Raw genomic sequence first — 18005 nt, 5'->3', positions numbered from 1 at the left:
GCCGGGGTTTTGAGACATGTAAGTTTGAGAAGGGTGATCCCTCTTTTGTTACCCACAGCGGTTCTGAATTACTTAAGTGGTAAGTGCTGAGTCATGTTGGAAAGCTTTAAAGCAGAGGCAAGGGATACAGATTGATGTTGAAGAAAAAGAGAATTTTGTGAACCGAAAACAAGGCTATTTCCAGGTGGAAAGATGGGTGGATGGATGGATGAACGAACAACTGCTTAGAATACAGAACAGTTTGGTGTTTTTTCTGGCTTTGAAGCCTCATAACAAACTGATTCTTCATGTGCAAAAACTGGCCATCGGGTGGATTTTACTCCTTTACATGATGGGTAAGTTGAAATATGTTGCTTCCTTATGTAGCTGTAAGGGTAGAGAAGCTGTATCTTTTCCAACCTCTATCTAAAAATATTGCTAAGGAGTTACTAACTTCTGCTCAAGGGTCAAGTGGAAAGCAAAGCAAACAAAAACCAGTTGCTCGCTGTAGTTTCATAATTTCAGCCACATTTTGTTTCTGTTTGCTGAGCCCCCAAAGCTACGTGCATTGTACGGACGTGGCGATGTATTAGAACCTTCCTATGAAGGGACATCTGGGGGCAGCAGGACGCTGATGCTTCGGGGTGTGAGAGCAGGTATCCTTTTTTACATTTCTACACCGGTGTCATGTTTTCATTCCTTTGTTTGTCTTGTGGTGGCTTCCCTTGGCTCCCGTCAGGAGCTCTGCCATTAGTGACACTAGCTAGCAAAATGTCCTTTTACTTGGAAGTTTTCAAGAGACAGTCTGTAAATAACTGTTTGCTAATTGTATTTATAATGATCATCAGCTGCTAAGTAAAAGGCTAAACATTTATAGAACTGAAAGGGTAGAAGAGCAATGTAGCGTGTATTGGATACTTCTCATCATGCTTTTCTGCTTGCACGCTTTGGGACAATGCAGAAAAGGAGAATTTAGAGTTCTTAATTTGTTTAAAATTTTCTGCAACTTGTGAAATACTTGTGGCAGAATCCCTTTCCAACTGCCACTTCACAGCTTTTAAAAAACCATAGTATTTGCTTCACAGTGGCAGCAGCATCTCCCAAAGTCTGTGTTAACGAAGACTGGCAGCTGTATTAACATCAAAGGGGTCTGCTACAGTGCTGCTATCTCTGGTACTACTATATTAGCTGGGAGTAGTAGGTACTACTACAGTAGTATGGTACTACTACAAATGCTTGTCCATTCAGAATTTTAGACTCGTGTAGTTTAGAAGGGGCATCTGGAAATCCAACTCCCTGCTCAAAGCGGGACAAGGTAGCGAGGTTTGCTCAGGACTTTGTCTAGGTGAGCTGGACACACAACCTGGCTCTGGGCAACCTGTTCCAGTCTTCAGCTGCCCTCACAGTGAAGAAGAGCTGGTTGAAATGTCTCTTGTTGCAGTTTGTGACCGTTGGCCCTCGTCCTGCCGCATGGTGCCGAGGTGCGTCTGACTTTGTCTTCTCTGTACCTTCTTATTAGGTAGCTGGAGACAGTAGCAGTGCTTCCCCACCCCGTGCCTACCACCCCCTTCCCTTCCCTTCCCACACCCTTCTCTCTGCAAGGCTGAACTCCTCTCTCACGGTTTCTCAGATACTTTGTGCTCCACCTCCCTGTCCATCTCTGAGGCCTCTCATGGGACTTGCTCCAGTGAGTCAGTCTTTTGTACTGGGGAATTCAACACTGAACTCAGATGTGGCCTTGAGCATGGAACAGAGGTGAAGAATCCCTTCCCTTGAACTCTTAGCTACGTACTTGTTAGTAAAGCTCAGTATACAGTTGGCTTTTTTGGTCGCAAGGGCATATTGCTGAATCCTGTTCGGTTTGCTGGCCAACAGCAAATCGTCCTTTCCTGTAAAGTTGCTTTACAAATTGTTGGCTCCAACGTGACTGTTGTGCGGGGTGATTGTGTCGGGTGCAGGATGGTGCATTTGCTTTGGTTAAACTTCATGAGATTTCTGTCACTTGCCTGGTTTGTTGAGGCCCCTCTGAGGTGTTCACTGTTCTCTTGCATATTGACCGCTTCCCCTTCCCCACTTGCTGAGAGCAGACTCTGCATCATAAAGGTCACTAATAAAGTAGTTAACCAATTCTAGCCCCTTGAGAACACTTCTATTAACTGGTTACCAGTTAGATTTTGTATCGCTGATGACCATGCTTTGAGCTTGGCGGGCCAGCCCATTTTCCACTCAGCTTGCAGTCTAAACATTCACTCCGTATTTCGCTGGTTTGGGTGCAAGGACGTTTCTGGCATGTTCCTGTCTAAACTCCTGCTGTGAAGTAATCTTTCAAAGCTAATGCAATATTTCATGGGTGGCCCATCAAAACGTGGCTCCTTTAGAGTGAGTTGAGTTACTGCACGCGTCGTACGCAGCATAGTTACTCCCACATTAAGAATGATGAGAACTGGGTTTCGAGACAAGTGATTGAAAGCTTTCTGTTTCATGTAAGTTTTCTTCACTTTTGAGTGACACAACAAAAGCTCTAAGAGATCATCCTTTGTGCCCCAGTCAGTGTGGTTTGAATCGAGAGCTGTGAATTTGGCTTCCAATTGATAAAATCCTCAACTACAAACGTGTTTTCAAAGTAAGTTTGTGTGAATAAAGGTGGAAAACTGAGTACTTAAGACTCTAGCCTTGAATTCAAGAGATGCTGCTCCACTGTGACTTCATGCAGTTCCTACCACGTAACTCAAATACTGATTCTTGCGTACGAAAACTCCCCTTCCATTGGTACAATTCATACTGCATACATTTGGGAACTTTGGACTTCTTTCAGTACTAAGTATGAAATTAGGTCTCCTTGGATAGCGCTAAGAAAAAAAAAATCATACTAACAATAGTAATGCTAGGCAGTTTTATGTTTTCAAGGACATGAGTGAATCTTCATGAAAACTCATGTTTTCAAGTTGTGTAAAAAAAAAAAAAAAAGACATTAAGGGGAGATTTTATTGTAAGGGAGGAAGGAGAGGAAACCAACCTAAAGCGTTTCTAAAGCATGTGATGTCATAGATACAGCTTTTAAGTACATGTCAAATACCACAAAAGTATGTGGATATGTATTTGCTACTCAATAGTTAACTCTTGTACATCAGGCCTCCTACGATAATCAAAACAAAAGACCTTTTTCTACTCCGATGCTTTTCTTTAGACTTTTGATATTTTTTCCCCAGAGATGTGGCATTCTCATGGTTATTCGCCCCTGCTTTCCAATTCTAGATGTAGCAACTCCTTTAAGTGCATGATTATATTAACTGCAACTTTTGGAAAAAGTGAATGGCTGCTAGATATTATTTAATGTAAGAGAGTGACTCTTGCTGTGGAGATTGAACATCATCTTCCCATTCATAGTATTTCTGCCTACCTGTGAACTGTTATTTCTCACACAAACTACAGGAAATATGGACTACAAAATACTGATCAAGCCATTCTGAGTTACCATCAGCAAACATGAGGAGTACTGTCAGAGGCCCTCTAAGGTTAATTGCGAGGGCAAGCTCTATCAGATAGATGAAAAGTTGGCTCTTTCTCACTGAGGAGAGTTCATATTGACACGTTCCCAAACTTAAACAAATTATTATTGTTACCATCTAATCCTAGTTAAAGGACCCAATTGATTCTTCTATTGCAAAGGCTAAGTATTTAAAGCTATCGAAAGGAAAAAACATTTTGAAGAGAGTGACACTGAAGAGAGAAGGGGTTTGTTATCTTCTCATTTGAGTTAAGCAGCCATGCACTGTAACCAGTATTTGCTGTTACATGTACAAAAGCCTATGGTTCTAGAATAGTAGTTTTGCCTTCTGTTTCAACAAAAAAAAAAAGGTCAGAAGTCAGGTCAAGCACTACTTCATTTCAGACTTGCTGGTGGATTTGAATGGTTTAAACGTGACAAGCTTATGCTTCAGAGCCCAAACGGGTATGCTTAGACATGAGACAGAATTTTGTGGTGAATACTGTTAGCATGCTGTATTGCATTATGTCCAAAACAACCCATTCCCAAATGCCCAAATAAAAGTATATGATTGTGCATTGCATGATGATACCATTAGGTGTGCAACTTTGGTTCATGCAAAGTCTCATTTTATGGACACACTGCTGATAGTCCATATGTTCCTGAAGATTCTGCATATGTGAGCTTTTCAGCCGTGTTCTTTCCATAACACCAAATGGATACTATGGTCTGGCATACTGGTGGCAAAAACCAAGCCCATATCATTTTGGCCATTTAGTCCGTTTAACCAAGACATTTCACCAGCCAAAAAACTTGAACCTCTCTTTGACTTTCTATACTCCGGTAGAGGCCAGCGGCTTATCAGTTTTTCTGTCCTCAAGTCCATTATATACAGGTATCTGTTATCGAACAGTAGAGCAAATATCTCTCCGAAGCCCAGCAAGGACACATTTGAGAAGTCAGGAGGCTTGATAACCCTAGAAAACAAGACAACATTGTTAGAAACTCCATCACAACGTAGTCATGAACCTGTATTACTAAAACAAATCCCTATGTGTCTATAGAAAATAAGTGTCTAAACTCATGATTGTGAAAGCAGTTAGAACTGGATGCAAATTTTTCAAATTAAGCAACTGAACAGTTAGCTGCAGTCAGGCCTGTGGTTTCAGTTCTGCCTTTGTGCATTCAGACCCTTCTGAACAACGGTTAGGGTTTGAAAGGGACCCTGCACAGCACGCGCGGGGAAAAAAAGTCTCGTTTCCAGATGCACATAAAAGAGCAAATGTACTTGTCTTTTACAGTAAGCTTCCATAGGGATTTCATGCCTCGATATCTTTAAATTAAGAGGTAAAAGCTCTTCTTATTCTTTCGACCGCTCTTTTAAAAGCGGGAAATAAAACACAGAAATGCCTTCTTGGGGTAAGATAAATCATTCAAGATTGGTCCTTACCAGAATGCTGTTTTACTGCCACTTAGCATAAGTTAAGCATTTCCATCTTAGAGAGAAATAGAAGTGTTTGCTAGTTCCCTTACACCTTTAGAATATTTTTGCCTTAATAAATAAAACTTGGAACAGATATTGAAGAGAGTAAGTTTTCCACGACTGACCGAGCATTTGATCATAGCGTTACATAAAGCACAGAACTGAGGCACAAAAACCTACGGAGATTAAAGGTCTGGTCCCAGCAGTAAGGGAACCCCTTTCCCTTTTGAAAGATGGGAGGGTAAACTGAGGAGGTGAAATTGCTCAATTATTCTTACCGATAAGAAACACTTCTTTTGGAATAGATCTTCCTATGGTAGACGCTACAAATATTTGGGCCACTTCAATTAAGAGTCTGCTAACAGTTCTAAAATGCAATTTTATCTTTAATAAGTTACAATCTTTGGTGCCACCGTTTCTAACAGATACAGCCTCGTTCTTTTTATGGAAACAGAATGCCATCCTCTTTGATCCCTTACTGCAGCCTGATAGATTTCACTGTCATTCCGCAGCATTATCGAGAATGACAGATCAGTAGTGCTATAAGGAAAAAAGAGTCTTTTTAATCTTTTGTCCCATCAAAGGACCCCAGAAATGGCTGCCTGGTGCTCTGTAGAGCAGCCTCCATAGCAACATTAACTTCTAGTCAGTACGGTTTCAAATTCACAACATTCTCATACTAAATCCGAAACAAAGCACGGTAGCAGCTACTAGGAAGAAAATTAACTCTATCCCAGTTGAAACCAGGACACAACTACAGCACTGCAGTATGATTTAAGTCTATATTGAAACTCTTCAGCTTATGGAATGAAAATATTAAAGAGGACTAGCCTGTGGCCGGAAACCAAAACAGTAATCAAATGATTCATATTAACAGATAATAAATTAGAATTAAACCTGGTAATATGTGTATAGTAACATGTTTACAGAATTTTTATCAGGATTCTTTTAGCCTACATCTAAAGTAAGTTATTAAAACTAGTACGTTCTACTTCTTATTTATTTAAAGAAGACTTGAGTCTTAAACTGAAAGATTTACCTGAGAATGTCATAGCTGGCAAAGTCCCACTGGTATAATCCTAGGGCTGAACTGCACACGATGTATTTACCATCAAAGTGCAGTCTGGGCTGTAGGGAGATGCTGCGATCTTCAGAAACCGAGAGTGTTTTTAAGCACTTGCAGTTTATTTCCCTTCCAATAGGCCAAATCTACAATTAAAATACAGTTTAAGACCATAAAACATTCACATTATAAACCGTTACGCAAACAGAGCAAGCCTCACAGTCCCTCTTTAAGCACCAAGTAAATGTGTCCATGTTTTTTCAGAAATTTAGGTAGGAACATCAGTTCTGTAAGTGACTTGTCTTACAGTATTGTTGCGGTACGTGTGGTTTCTAGCCTACAAAAATCCCAGTGAAAATGCGTGCGAAAAATCAACCATCCAATTGGACAGAAATGTAGCAATATTTCAGTTATTCCATAGCCACAAACTATTTACAGAACTCTTCAACCCAGAAGTCCCCAACAGTAACAGTACTTGCAGCCAGGTTAGCACATTAGGCATGCACTGAAAGCACGCACTTCTTGCATTACCGTTCATGTAGAGATATTATTTAAATCAAAACATGAAGGAAAGCACTGAAAAGTTAGCTTCCAAAGAGTCGCATGTCTTGTCCACAACTCTACAAGCGGGGAATATGGAAGAAAATAAAGTCTTATATTATTTGTAAACTTCAGCAAAGCACTCGAGCATTTTATTTCCCTGGGTACTGAAATGATACATGTATGATAGATGCTACATACCTTGATTTCATACTTATCTGCACTTAGAAGAATGTAATCTCCAGGACTATGCATAAGAGATTTGACTTTGCACTTCTGCAAAACTACCTGTAATTGAAGGATGTCATGATTTATGTTGATGCTGTTAAATAGCCACATTTTCATTTGCACTTTTAACTTCATTAGCAACCTGTACACTATACGCTTGTGTACAGGCAATACAAATACTTTTAGCAACTGAAGGGAAACTACACTTTTCTTGTTCCTGCTAGTGACAACTCCCTGTATTAATAAGTAAACTTACATACTTCACCTCTGGAATCACCCCTCCCAGCTTCCAAGTTCTGAAATACTCAGATTGTATTTTTCTTTTGAGTTTTCTCAAATATTTTCTCAATTGACCTGAGAACACCTTTCATGCTCAGATTTTGGTTATCAAGATCATTAGTTTTTCTACATAATTTTACAAGTATCTTTCTTTCAGAACCATTGTTTTTATTTAGTCTTTGAATCAAACACCAATTCCTAATATTACAGCAGCTGCTTTGGAATAGCAATATCTTCGATGGTCTGAAAGGTTTAATTATAGCTGAAGTATTTTTTCTGCTGAAATGTTTTGCAAGATTAATTAAAAATCAATATTCCCACCTTAGTGACCCATTCTGTGTGTCCAGTAAGGGTATTCAGGCACGTTCCTGTTGATAAGGCCCATACTTTCACAGTGAAGTCTGCCGAGCCACTGACCAGAATATCAAGTTCATCATTGTAATCCACACTAAAAACTACAAGCAGAGAGGGTACTAAATAAGGGATACCAGTCTGTATGCAAGCGTTTTTCTGTAAGTGAGACACTAACTAGCTCATAGAGCCTCTAAAATCATATGCTACTACAGCTTTAACTGTTGATCTTGAACTGTATACGTGACTTGTTGCTCTCGATTCCTAAAATTACATTGCAAAATTACTGATTTTTGTCCAATTTAAGAGCATGCACATCAGCGGTTCCTTTATGGTTGGATTATGGCAAAGTGTAACTTAAGCTAGTTCCTATTTTAAGAGTTCTAGTAAGTCAATTCCAGCAGGATTAGTACATGTGGTACATCTCATTACTCACAGGGGAGCAGACCGACACCTGAGTTAAGGATATTTTGCAGTAGAGGACAGAGAAGTTAATTATGAGGGAAATGCAAACACAGACTCCCAGGTCCTGCTGTGGTCTTTGCTGTAAGCCCATCTCCAGTCTAGGGATACAAAGAACTGCTGTTGCCATGTGCTCCCTCCTCCCTAGAGTCTGCGTCTTGCTGGTAGACTCAGAAGTAGTGAATAACCGTGGCATTTAGTATTATTTCCATGCAACTGCAAAACACTGCATGGCTAAGTTTTGGCCTTATTCAAGGGCAGAGATGTAGATATGTCTGGCTGCTTCCCCCACCACCACCCCAAAAGGTGACTTGGGACAGAGCCTAAAAAAAAAAAAAGCTATCGTGCAAAAAGCTAACTTATAGTTTGTTTGATGATGATGTACGTTATGTGACTGGTGAAATTACAAATTGAAAAATCCAACGTACCTGCACCAGTATGTCCTCTAAAATGCTGTGTCTTTGCCCCAGAGCTCCATTCCCAACAGGCTACTGTGTTATCAAAAGATCCTGTTACAAGCTTTTGTTCATCAAACTTCACTGCAGCACAAGTGTGTGTCTGGATACCATATATGCACTGACCTGTGCTTACATCCCACAGTTTTGCAGACAAGTCATCTGATCCTAGAATAGAAAAGAACAGGTAACTGGAAGCAAAGAGTAAATATTTCCAATCTTTTACTGGTCTTGCATGTTTGTCTTACAGTATTTTCATGGAATCACAGAATGGTTATGGTTGGAAGGCACCTCTGGAGGTCAACTCTTCCAACCCCTCTACTCAAGCAGGGCCACCTAGAGCTGGTTGCCCAGGACCATGACCAGATGGCTTTTGAATATGTCCAAGAACGGACACTCCACAATTTCCCTGGGCAACCTGTGTTCAATTACTCTCACAGTAAAGATGTGCTTTAGAGGGAACCTCCCGTGTTTCAGTTTGTGTCTACTGCCTCTTGTCCCATCACTGGGCACCTCTGAAAAGAGCCTGGCTCCATCTTCTTTGCACCCTCTCTTCAGGTATTTACGTACACTGATAAGATCCTTCCTGAGCCCTCTCTTCTTTAGGATAAGAAGTCCCAGCTCTCTCAGCCTTTCTTCATATGAGAGATGCTCCAGTCCCTTCATCATCTTCATGGCCCTCGCTGGACTCTCCAGTGTGCCCATGTCTCTCCTGTACTGAGAAGCCCAGAACTGGACACAGTATTCCAGGTGTGGCCTCACCAGTGCTGAGTGGAGGTGAAGGAGCACCTCCCTCAACCTACTGGCAACATTCCTCCTAAAGCAGCCCAGGATACCGTTAGCCTTCTTTGCAGCAAGGGCATGTTGGTGGCTCATGTTCAACTTGGTGTCCACCAGGACACTTGGGTCCTTTTCTGCCAAGCTGCTTTCCAGCTGGGTGGCCCCCAGCATCTACTGGTGCCATGCAGTTGTTCCTCCCCAGGTGCAGGGCTTTGCATTTCCCTTTGTTGAACTTTTTCTCATTAAATAGTATTTTCGAGCTTTTTGAATGGGGAATAAGCTCTAATTTTAAGTCTCAGCAATACAGTAAAGCCTCTTGTTTTCATGTTAATTAAGCTACTACATGTCTGGCCTTCCGTTTTCCTCGCACTATTTTAGCACCTTCCACAGATTCCAGCACTGCCTCTGACCGAGAGTGGCTACTGAAACAGGCGCATGGAAGTTTTACATGATACATCACTCTCAGGTTTGCAGAGCCGCTGACTATACTGCAAGCTTTAGTTTGTTTCAGGTAGGAAGGGAGTCCACCAATTCTCAAAAGACAGATGAATACGAGGATCCATCACCTGCCAGTTTCCTTTCCCTCCTCAAAGTTTCTTTTGTATTTTAAACTCACAACAGTAAGTCCAGACTGCTGGCTTTGGAGAACAGAATAAAACCCCGGGCCCTTACACCTGTTGTTTCTCCTGGTGGTTTCAGCACAGAAGTGTGCCGCTTTTCACCAAGTGTTGAGAATGCTGCTTGCTGCGTATTTACATGCCCTGCCGAGTAGCTGTTGGTTCCTAGTAACCATCTTAATGTACCAACAAACGTGACGGTACTTAGCCAGTATTCCCAACTTATTCTATAGCACTGTCGTCTCAAGTGATTGGGAAATCCTTGCGATACGCTCTGACAGCAGTTCTGTTACTATTCTTTCATGCTTAAGGTTTCACATTTGTTCTGCCTGTAGTTTTAAGTTCAAACTGAAATTCTGCAGTCTTCAGGGAGGAAGCTAAATTATCATTACACTGTGCAAGTCAGACTAGTAGCAAGGTTAAATCTAGTTTACAGGTCTTCATATAAGCACTTGTACCACGTTAAGAACTCAAAGTGCTTACAGACTGCATCAGAGAACCGTGTCTTGTCTGAAGGAAGCAGACTTTTCCTGCCACACCTTGGGAGACTGCAGTGATCATATAACCCAAACAAGGTCCCTTTAACTGGAAGGTACCCTCTAAGAGGATAACTAACATATCTGTACTTCTCAAATGGGCTTACTCATCTGAAGCATGATACCTGCTTTTTTTTGACCTGTTTTTTTTAACCAACAAAAAAGTTGGTCTCCTTGTTTTCCTATTAAAGTGATTAATAAGTTTATTAGTGTGCCAGGTGTTTCAGGAATTGAAAAAAAAAAAAAAAGTCATTTTGAATCATCTTAAACTGCATTAGCACTATGACAATAATCTTTCTGGTAAAGGAAAAGCAAAATGTCATTAATCATATGGGACGTGGGGGCAGGAAAAGAAAAGAACTGTAAGACTCCAAGTTTTCTGTCCTTCCTACCTGTACACAGAAGTCCATCTTTATAGTAAAGTGCATATACTCTGGCACTGTGTCCAATTAAAGAGGATGTCTCAAAGGCTTCGTGGTCCTTCAGTTGCTTCATCCTTAAAATAGCCTTTAGGTAAACCTTCTTCCAGTGCAGAGGATCCTGAACAGAGTCATCTATTTGCCAACCCAAATTCTTACATGCAGTCTGCCACACCTCTGTACAGGCACTTATAACCTTATTCCACTGCTTAGAGACGAGGCAACATGTGAGTAAGGTCTGAGGATCAAGCCATTTTAACAGATAAAAACTAAGTTCCAATGGAAGAAGTTTGAGGAAGTCCCTCTTGAGGAGAATCTCTAGATTATTGGAGAGGTGCCTGAGCTGGACTGCTCCACTCAAGCTAATCAGGTGATCCAGAGTTTCATTTTTCTGCAAGTCCGTCAGAGAAAGAAATGTAATAGAAATGTTATCAAGCCATGCTTCAAAGTCCTTTTTCTCCATAAGGTTATGGAAAAATTTACCTGTGATACATCAAAATACTGTATTAGTTCTGTTCAGAAAACAAGGTAAGCATCACATCTTTATTACTGGTACATCAGTATTCCAAATGGCATGTTAACACACAGACTGAAGTGACCAAATGCATTTTAAAATATTCATTCGGTTAGGACTAAGAACGTGCATGCACTTTGAACTACCATTTGTCCCGCGTGAGGCTTAGAAGTGAATTGTATGGAGCTAGTGAACGTTAGCATTCATTACGAACGTTAACATCTCTCTTGGTTTAGGTTAAGACTTTCAAATTCTGAATCCAATAAGGTAAGGGTTAGTTTAAGTTTTAAACCTCTTATAGCAAATAAACACTATCTTACAGTTTATTCATGGATTATACTGATAAAGGGAAGAAACCAAAGCATATAAGCAGAGTGATATGCTAGTTACTGACAGAACTTATTCATACCTGTGTCCTGAACTATTTTAAACACAAAGCAGGCAACTGTAGGTTTTTTTAAAGAAGATATAGAGAGATGTCTGAAAAACTGTTTTGAAGGATATGTTAGCCATCTTGCTTTTGGGCTCGTGTAACGACTGTAGATAGTACTGGCCTAGTTTCAGTTTTGCCATGTTTGCGCTGCTTTGACCTAAACACTTGTGGGTTTTGGTTTTTTTTTTAATCCCTGGGGTTTTTTCCTATTTTTTTCATTTTATTTCCAAAGAAAAGAACTAACTGTGAAATTGAATACCACCTGCTGAGCTATGCGATCTGTATGCATTTATACTATCCTGAGGCATCGCAAGTTCCTTGGATGGAAGGAATAAGCTTGGACAAGCGATTAACAAGATAAACATCGGTCAGACAGTTAAAAAGCCATAATTATTTGTTTTCTCTAGAAGATCTAATTCCCTTCATTAGACAACTGGCTGAATTTAACTCACAGAAGCTCCCAAACCCAAAGAATTGAGGAATCTGAGTGGGAGTCAATTCTACATTTTACCTTCCTAGAGTAAGAACTTAAAGTACACCTCTTAACACAGCGTAGTAGTACAGAAACGTACAGTCTTCACTGTGAAAGGCTGCACATGGCATGCAACTGTTGCTAAGAACACAAGAAGGTACTGGGTGTCAAACGCACAGAAACAGCTGCTCCTACCAAGTCACAAGTTCATACAGTAACTGTTACTGCTGACAGCACTTACCAGCTTTCCTCAGCACATATGGCAGAGAATATATTTGCTGTTCTAACAGGCATGTGTTCTCTTTAAAACAAACACACATTTCTAACAGGCTCCCTACGAACAGAAAATAGGTGAGCTCTAAGGCACTGTTGTATTCTAGACACGAATACTGAAATCAAGGGCTGCTGCGAGGCCCCGGAACCGGTGCTCTGAGCACGGGGGACTCTTCTGGGTGTCATCCAGCGAGGCCCCTCCGCTCCCCGCCCGCTCCCATGTACCTCCGCACGCAACAACCACGGCGAGGGCTGCAGACCTCCAGCGCCGCTGCTGCCGACGCCGCTCGCCCGAGTCCCGCGGGCCGCGGCGCTCACCTCAGGTAGCGGCCCGGCGCGGAGCGTCCTTCGGCGGGCAGCCGCCGCGGCTGGCGCGGCCCCCCGGAACCCGGCGCGGGCCGGGGCTTCCCTGCGGCCATGGCTCCCACAGCGGGACAGGCTCCCGGCGCTTCCGCGGCCCGCACGGCAGCCTGTGGGCACCCGCGGCAGAAGGCCGCGCTCGGGCGGGACTGGGCGCCTCCGGCGCGGGAGAGGAGTGGCGGGGCGAGCCTGCGCCGCGGCCCCTGCGCCGGGCGAACCGGCCGGCACCGGGGGAAGGCACTCCCCGGGACCCGCGGCTCTCCGCGGCCAGGCGGCTTCCGGCGCACGCCCTAGACGTCATCGCTCTCGCCGCCGCGCTCCCGCTGCTTCCGTCCGGCTCGGAGTCTCGGGGCACCGCGCTCGGGGGCCGCCGCGGCCCGGCCCTGCCCTGCGGCCCGCCCCGCTGCCGCTGCCCGCACAGCCCGGGAGGGAGGCGCGGCCGGGCGCGCGGCTCGTGGCGCCTGCCTGTGGAGCGGCGGCCGGGGCCGACCGCGCTGAGGGCTCCGCAGGCCGGGCATGGCTGCGGAGGAGTCCCGCTGCCTGCTGGGTTACCCCGCCTCCGACTCCTGCCCGAGGTGAGCGCGGGCGCCGCGACCCGCCGCTCTGTCGGGCTCGGGGGCAGCGCTGACTGCCCCGGAGCCCGGCCGCGGCGAGCTCCGGGCCGGGCCCGGCCCAGCGTTACCGGCCCTGGTGAGGGGCCGGGGCTGGGGCCGGAAGCGGGAGGTGGGGGCGGCGTGATCCTTGCCGGGCTCTTCTGTCAGAGTGCAGAACACGAAGCTGTACCTGGCCGCGTTCGCCGCTGTCCTGGGACCGCTCAGCTTTGGCTTCGTGCTGGGCTATAGCTCGCCTGTTATTCCAGAGTTGAGGAAAATCGACGATCCTAAATTGAGATTGGACGGCAGTCAGGCCTCGTGGTTTGGGGTAGGTCTCTGCGTGATGCACAGCAATTTTGTGATTTCCCTTGAAAGCGTAGGTCCAAGAGGATGCTGCTTACATGATGAGGTCTGACTCCTCTTGAGAATGAACGTAAATGCAGATCCTAATAATGAAATCCAGTTTGTTTGTTTTTTTTTAAACTCAGTGATTGATTCAGTTTTTTCCTGAGTAGCAGTGCTGTTATGCTCTGAAAACTCCGTTAGCATGTACTAATAAATGCCCCTATTATTTTTGGTGCTAAAATGTCTTCTAACCATTCTTGTGTTTCTCTGTTGAACCTGTTAAAGGACCACAGAAAAGAAACTTTTTAACAAATTAGCACAATCCATCAACAGGAGGAATACGTGCCTTTTGGATGCAGGCTGGACTTCAGTTTAGTCAAGATAACAAATTCTTCAGGGCTTTAAAACAGTTTGAAAGGCCCGTTTGTGACTGGACAGCTTTGTAGACATTAAGAAACAGTTACTGCTGCTTTTTTTTTTTTTTTCCTTCATTGAAAGATCTTTGTATGTAACATGAAAATTACTTGCAGTTCAGTTGTGGCAAGTAGTGCACAAGACTATGTTATGATTAAGAAGTGAATGTTTCTTTTGATTTTCAAAACACCTGCATACTCTTGCACATTTTTGTAGAAGCTGCTACTTCTCAAGATTTTAAAAGAAATTGCTGTCTGTTATTTATGTTTGTATTTATTTATATATATGTTTTTTTTTTCCCCACTTGTTTTTTGAAGTCAGTAGTAACATTAGGAGCTGCTGCTGGAGGAATACTAGGAGGCTACATTGTGGATAAAGTTGGGAGAAAGCTGAGTCTAATGCTGTGCTCAATACCATATGTTTTTGGATATATAGTTATTATATCTGCTCAGAATGTATGGATGCTTTATTTTGGACGACTGTCGACAGGCTTAGCCACTGGAATTACTTCACTTGTTGCTCCAGTAAGTAAGACGTTTTTCTGGGGGGGTGTGCGTATGTCGTTGCTGTTTTGTTTGTTTGTGGGGGGTTTTGTTTCTTTTTCCATAGCAGTATTACAGGTGGCTTGAGTGAAGTAACCGAATAACTGTAGCCGAGGCAGTTTGTGGATTTAGAAGAAACTATTTTTTATAGAATTATATTTTGCTTGCTTTTAATCATGAAGAAAATCTAAATAAAACAAATTTTGTTTCTTCTGGTGGCACTTCTGTGCTGTGCATCCCTGATACAGTGATGTGATCTTTCAGATTATTAGTCTCTTATTTGATTGCTTCTGTGTATGTTCTACTGTAGTCTAGTAATTTTTATCTCTCTTCAAATTCCTCATATATAACATTAGGGGACAGTTAGTTTTGGTGGGTTTTTTTTCCTGCTTCTAACTGCTTCTAATAGTCTTAAATTTCACCAAACTTCTTGGTTTTGCAAATAAACTATGGCTGTTCACTCGTCCTGGAGTAACGCCAGATAGTGCCTTCTGATTCCATTTAACTGTTATCTTCTGAATATTAACTTTTCCCATGCCTTCAGGAATATATGTGCAATAGGGAAGTTGAGATAATTCGTTCTGTTGTTGTCGTCTGTCTTTTCTGGTATTATTTGACCTTTTGGATCTAGCTGAACAGGTAATAGTGTGAAATAAACCATCTAGAATTGAAGTTTGTTTCTTTTCTGGCAGTCCCAGCATTTCTAGCTTTTGAAGTGAGATGCAAACTAAAAATAAAAGGGTAAGAAGCACTCGTAATTAAGTGTGGGACGAATGCTCATTCTTTATCAGTCTAGATGGTTATAAAAATAAAATCTAAAAAAGATTCAGTGTGGTAGGATCTAAATTATAATCTTGTACAGCATTCTCTGTTGTTGGAAGCTTGGTTGCTTAGTCTGTTGTGGTAATTCTTTGGAGGAATTCTGTCTGCTTTACCAGTGACTGCTTTCTCGTCGTTTCGCGGAGCTGAGCTCCGCGTTCCCATATGAAAAGGCCTCAACCCACAGCCGACAGTAAAAGATCGATGTGACTGCAGTGATGAGGGAGGAGGGTGTCGTATGGAATACCAAGTTTTTGTAGCTCTAAATTATTCTTGAAATAAGGATTATTTATTTTCCTTCTAGAAAAAGTAAGAACTGTGACATTAGAAAGAATTGTATGTATAAATACAAGGGATTTCTTTTTTACGTATACAGCTAAACTGTAGCTGTTGACTTGGGGTCAATATATTAAAAAATAGCTGGAAAGTTTGAGTTGATCCCAAATGTTGGTTGAGGTGTGATGCTGTTCATATAGTCTGTATTAAGATGAGCTGTCAGTTTTGAACTTCGTGGAGAATGAAAAAATTTGCACTCTTTACGTCGAATTAAATACTTCAAACGTTCCATGTGAATAGTTTTGTATGTGGCCTGGGCTGTGTGTTTATGCACAGACCATTCCCAGCTCCAGACTGCTTTGGGATGATGCGTTTCTTTTTGAATACGGCTAACAAAAGAAGCTCTCACTAACGCGAGTTTATTCACCTTTGGGATACCGATACTGCATCAACGTTCCTCTGGCTTAGGTTCCTCCCTTTTTCCCAGGGTTTTTCATAATGCCGGTACACACTTCTGAGATGGCTCTTTTCTGCTTATTCCGTTGTACTGAGGCTATTTTAAAGGAAGGTAGTTACTAGGAAGTACATCCGTGGGTTTTTTTCAGAAATGAATTACTCATCAAGTCCTTGATCCAAAACTGGATAGAGGTAATTATTAGATGTTTTCTCCCTGTGTTGTAGGTGTACATTTCTGAAGTGTCTCATCCTAAAGTCCGTGGTATGCTTGGCTCTTGCGTTCAGTTGATGGTGGTGACTGGCATACTGGGAGCCTATGTTGCAGGTATTGGGGTTAGGGCTGTAGGTTACAAAAAAGAGTTAATACAGGTAATGAAAGAACTACACTGAAGAATGAAAGTAAACGTTAATTTGTTTGTACAACTAATAGATGTTTATAGTCCTCTTTCTTTCCTTTTTGTTATCCAGGAATAACACTAAAATGGCGCTGGCTGGCAGTGTTGTGTTCTTTTCCACCCTGCATAATGCTATTGTTCATGTCCTTCATGCCTGAAACACCGAGATTTCTGCTGAATCAGAGCAAACGCTCAGAAGCCATAGCTGCTTTGTGCTTCTTGCGGGGACCACACGCGGACCATGCCTGGGAATGTGGGCAGATTGAAGCTAGTGTTCAGGAGGAGGTGATGAGAATCTCGTTTACTCTTAAAAAACCTCTTGTATGGAGATAACATCTGAAAGCATGTAGTGTAATTAAAAGGGTTTTACCAAAGCTTAGTTAATAACCTTTTTTACAAATGGTGGTCCAAACCTGTTCCCTCCTACAAATGATACTCAAGAAGAGAGTGAGATTCTTTGAATCTTCTTCCTCTACTTTTTGGCTGCAGCTGCTGTCGCCGTTGGCTGCCATCAGTGTATATGAGCAGTTGGGCTCATGATCTTGTTAATTAAATGATAGCTATCTAGTTTTTTGCTTTATTTAGCAATTTAGCAGGGTTGTTCAACACATCTAACACCAATTTCATATTGTTTGTGTTGTATGAATGCATTTTCTCTTGCGTCTCTAAAAGCGTCATTTAGTCCCTTGTGAGATGTGTGCTGAAATAAGCAGGTCTAACCACTGAAGTTCAGTTTCTGCAAACTGCAGATGCATTCATGTTAACTTTCTCTACTGTCAATTTCTGTCTCTAGAATCTGAGAAAAGGGGGAAAAAGCTTTTTTTTGATTTCTCAGATATCTTCAACTGTAAACATTTTTACTGCTAAGGCACTTAGTTTTGCAAAAGGCCGGGGTGGGAAACTCACAGTCTGAACAGATTGAAATGTTCTGAGGAGGCTTTGTGTTGGTGATGGTTTTGTTCTTTAAGCGATTACATTTTTCACCAAATTGTTGCTTCATCTTTTTAACAGGGACTGAACCTCTCTGAATTTAAGAACCCCTCAATCTACAGGCCGCTTCTTATTGGTGTGGCTCTGATGTTCTTCCAGCAAGCAACAGGCATTAATGCAGTTATGTTTTATGCAGAAACCATCTTTGAAGATGCAAACTTCAAGGTAATTGGTGCGTGTTTCCAAACTGAAAAGCGTCTATAATAGTTTCAGCTTAGTTAGTATTGTATTAAGTCTGAAACACATAACAAACTGACTTGATAATGATCCCTGCCTGTGTCATAAGTAACAGGGTTTGGGCTTTAGTGGGCTATTTTGGTTTGGTTTCTAGATACCCTCTTGACTGCGTTACTCTGGCATACCTGAATGTTCTGGGGTTTTTTGAGGGGAAGTGTGTTGTGTTTTGCTGGTCTGAAACTTCGATACTGATAGAAATTCTTACTA

The 18005-nt window shown here is 42.3% G+C and overlaps 2 protein-coding genes across 27 annotated transcripts in view; one reads left to right on the top strand and one right to left on the bottom strand.

Annotated features, from left to right (window-relative positions):
- Positions 1 to 2946: 2946 nt before the first annotated feature.
- Positions 2947 to 13856, bottom strand: FBXW2 (F-box and WD repeat domain containing 2). 15 transcript variants are annotated; one of them, XM_074608415.1, is made up of 9 exons: positions 12690 to 13000; positions 12340 to 12432; positions 10653 to 11162; positions 8454 to 8495; positions 8301 to 8363; positions 7381 to 7514; positions 6754 to 6840; positions 5989 to 6158; positions 2947 to 4443 (listed from the first exon to the last, which is right to left on the bottom strand). In XM_074608415.1, the coding sequence occupies exons 2-9, from the start codon at positions 12416 to 12418 to the stop codon at positions 4155 to 4157; spliced, it is 1374 nt and encodes a 457-aa protein (XP_074464516.1). In that variant the 5' UTR covers positions 12419 to 12432; positions 12690 to 13000; the 3' UTR covers positions 2947 to 4154. The 15 variants fall into 15 exon arrangements, with proteins under 15 accessions (XP_074464516.1, XP_074464524.1, XP_074464512.1 ...); XM_074608423.1 differs by lacking the exon at positions 12340 to 12432 and having other exon boundaries at positions 10653 to 11070; positions 12597 to 13022; XM_074608411.1 differs by having other exon boundaries at positions 8301 to 8495; positions 12597 to 13011.
- SLC2A8 (solute carrier family 2 member 8) overlaps positions 13118 to 18005 on the top strand; it is a 17927-nt gene continuing 13039 nt past the window's right edge. For 11 of the 12 annotated variants that reach the window (XR_012590010.1, XR_012590006.1, XR_012590007.1 and 8 more), the window contains exons 1-6: positions 13118 to 13306; positions 13493 to 13652; positions 14401 to 14607; positions 16402 to 16501; positions 16645 to 16856; positions 17583 to 17726. Coding sequence is in view for 7 of the 12 variants with exons in the window: in XM_074608433.1 (XP_074464534.1) it covers positions 13248 to 13306; positions 13493 to 13652; positions 14401 to 14607; positions 16402 to 16501; positions 16645 to 16856; positions 17583 to 17726 (882 nt within the window). In the remaining 5 variants the exon portion in view is untranslated. Of the gene's footprint in view, positions 13307 to 13492; positions 13653 to 14400; positions 14608 to 16401; positions 16502 to 16644; positions 16857 to 17582; positions 17727 to 18005 lie in introns of those variants that run through there. The other variant, XM_074608436.1, reaches the window with a different exon arrangement.

The sequence above is a fragment of the Larus michahellis genome, chromosome 15 (assembly GCF_964199755.1).
Source record: "Larus michahellis chromosome 15, bLarMic1.1, whole genome shotgun sequence".
Lineage (NCBI taxonomy): Eukaryota > Metazoa > Chordata > Aves > Charadriiformes > Laridae > Larus > Larus michahellis.
The sequence above is the reverse complement of the archived record's forward strand: the minus strand, read 5'-3'. Positions and strand labels throughout refer to the sequence as shown.

Excerpts from the sequence above, each read along its gene's own strand:
- FBXW2 (XM_074608411.1), bottom strand. The coding sequence starts at position 12,418 with ATGTGTGTTTGTTTTAAAGAGAACACATGCCTGTTAGAACAGCAAATA. Across the intron at positions 6,159-6,753 it reads CAGATAAGTATGAAATCAAG|ATTTGGCCTATTGGAAGGGA; the intron begins GTATGTAGCATC and ends TTTTAATTGTAG. Across the intron at positions 4,444-5,988 it reads GCCAGCTATGACATTCTCAG|GGTTATCAAGCCTCCTGACT; the intron begins GTAAATCTTTCA and ends CTTGTTTTCTAG.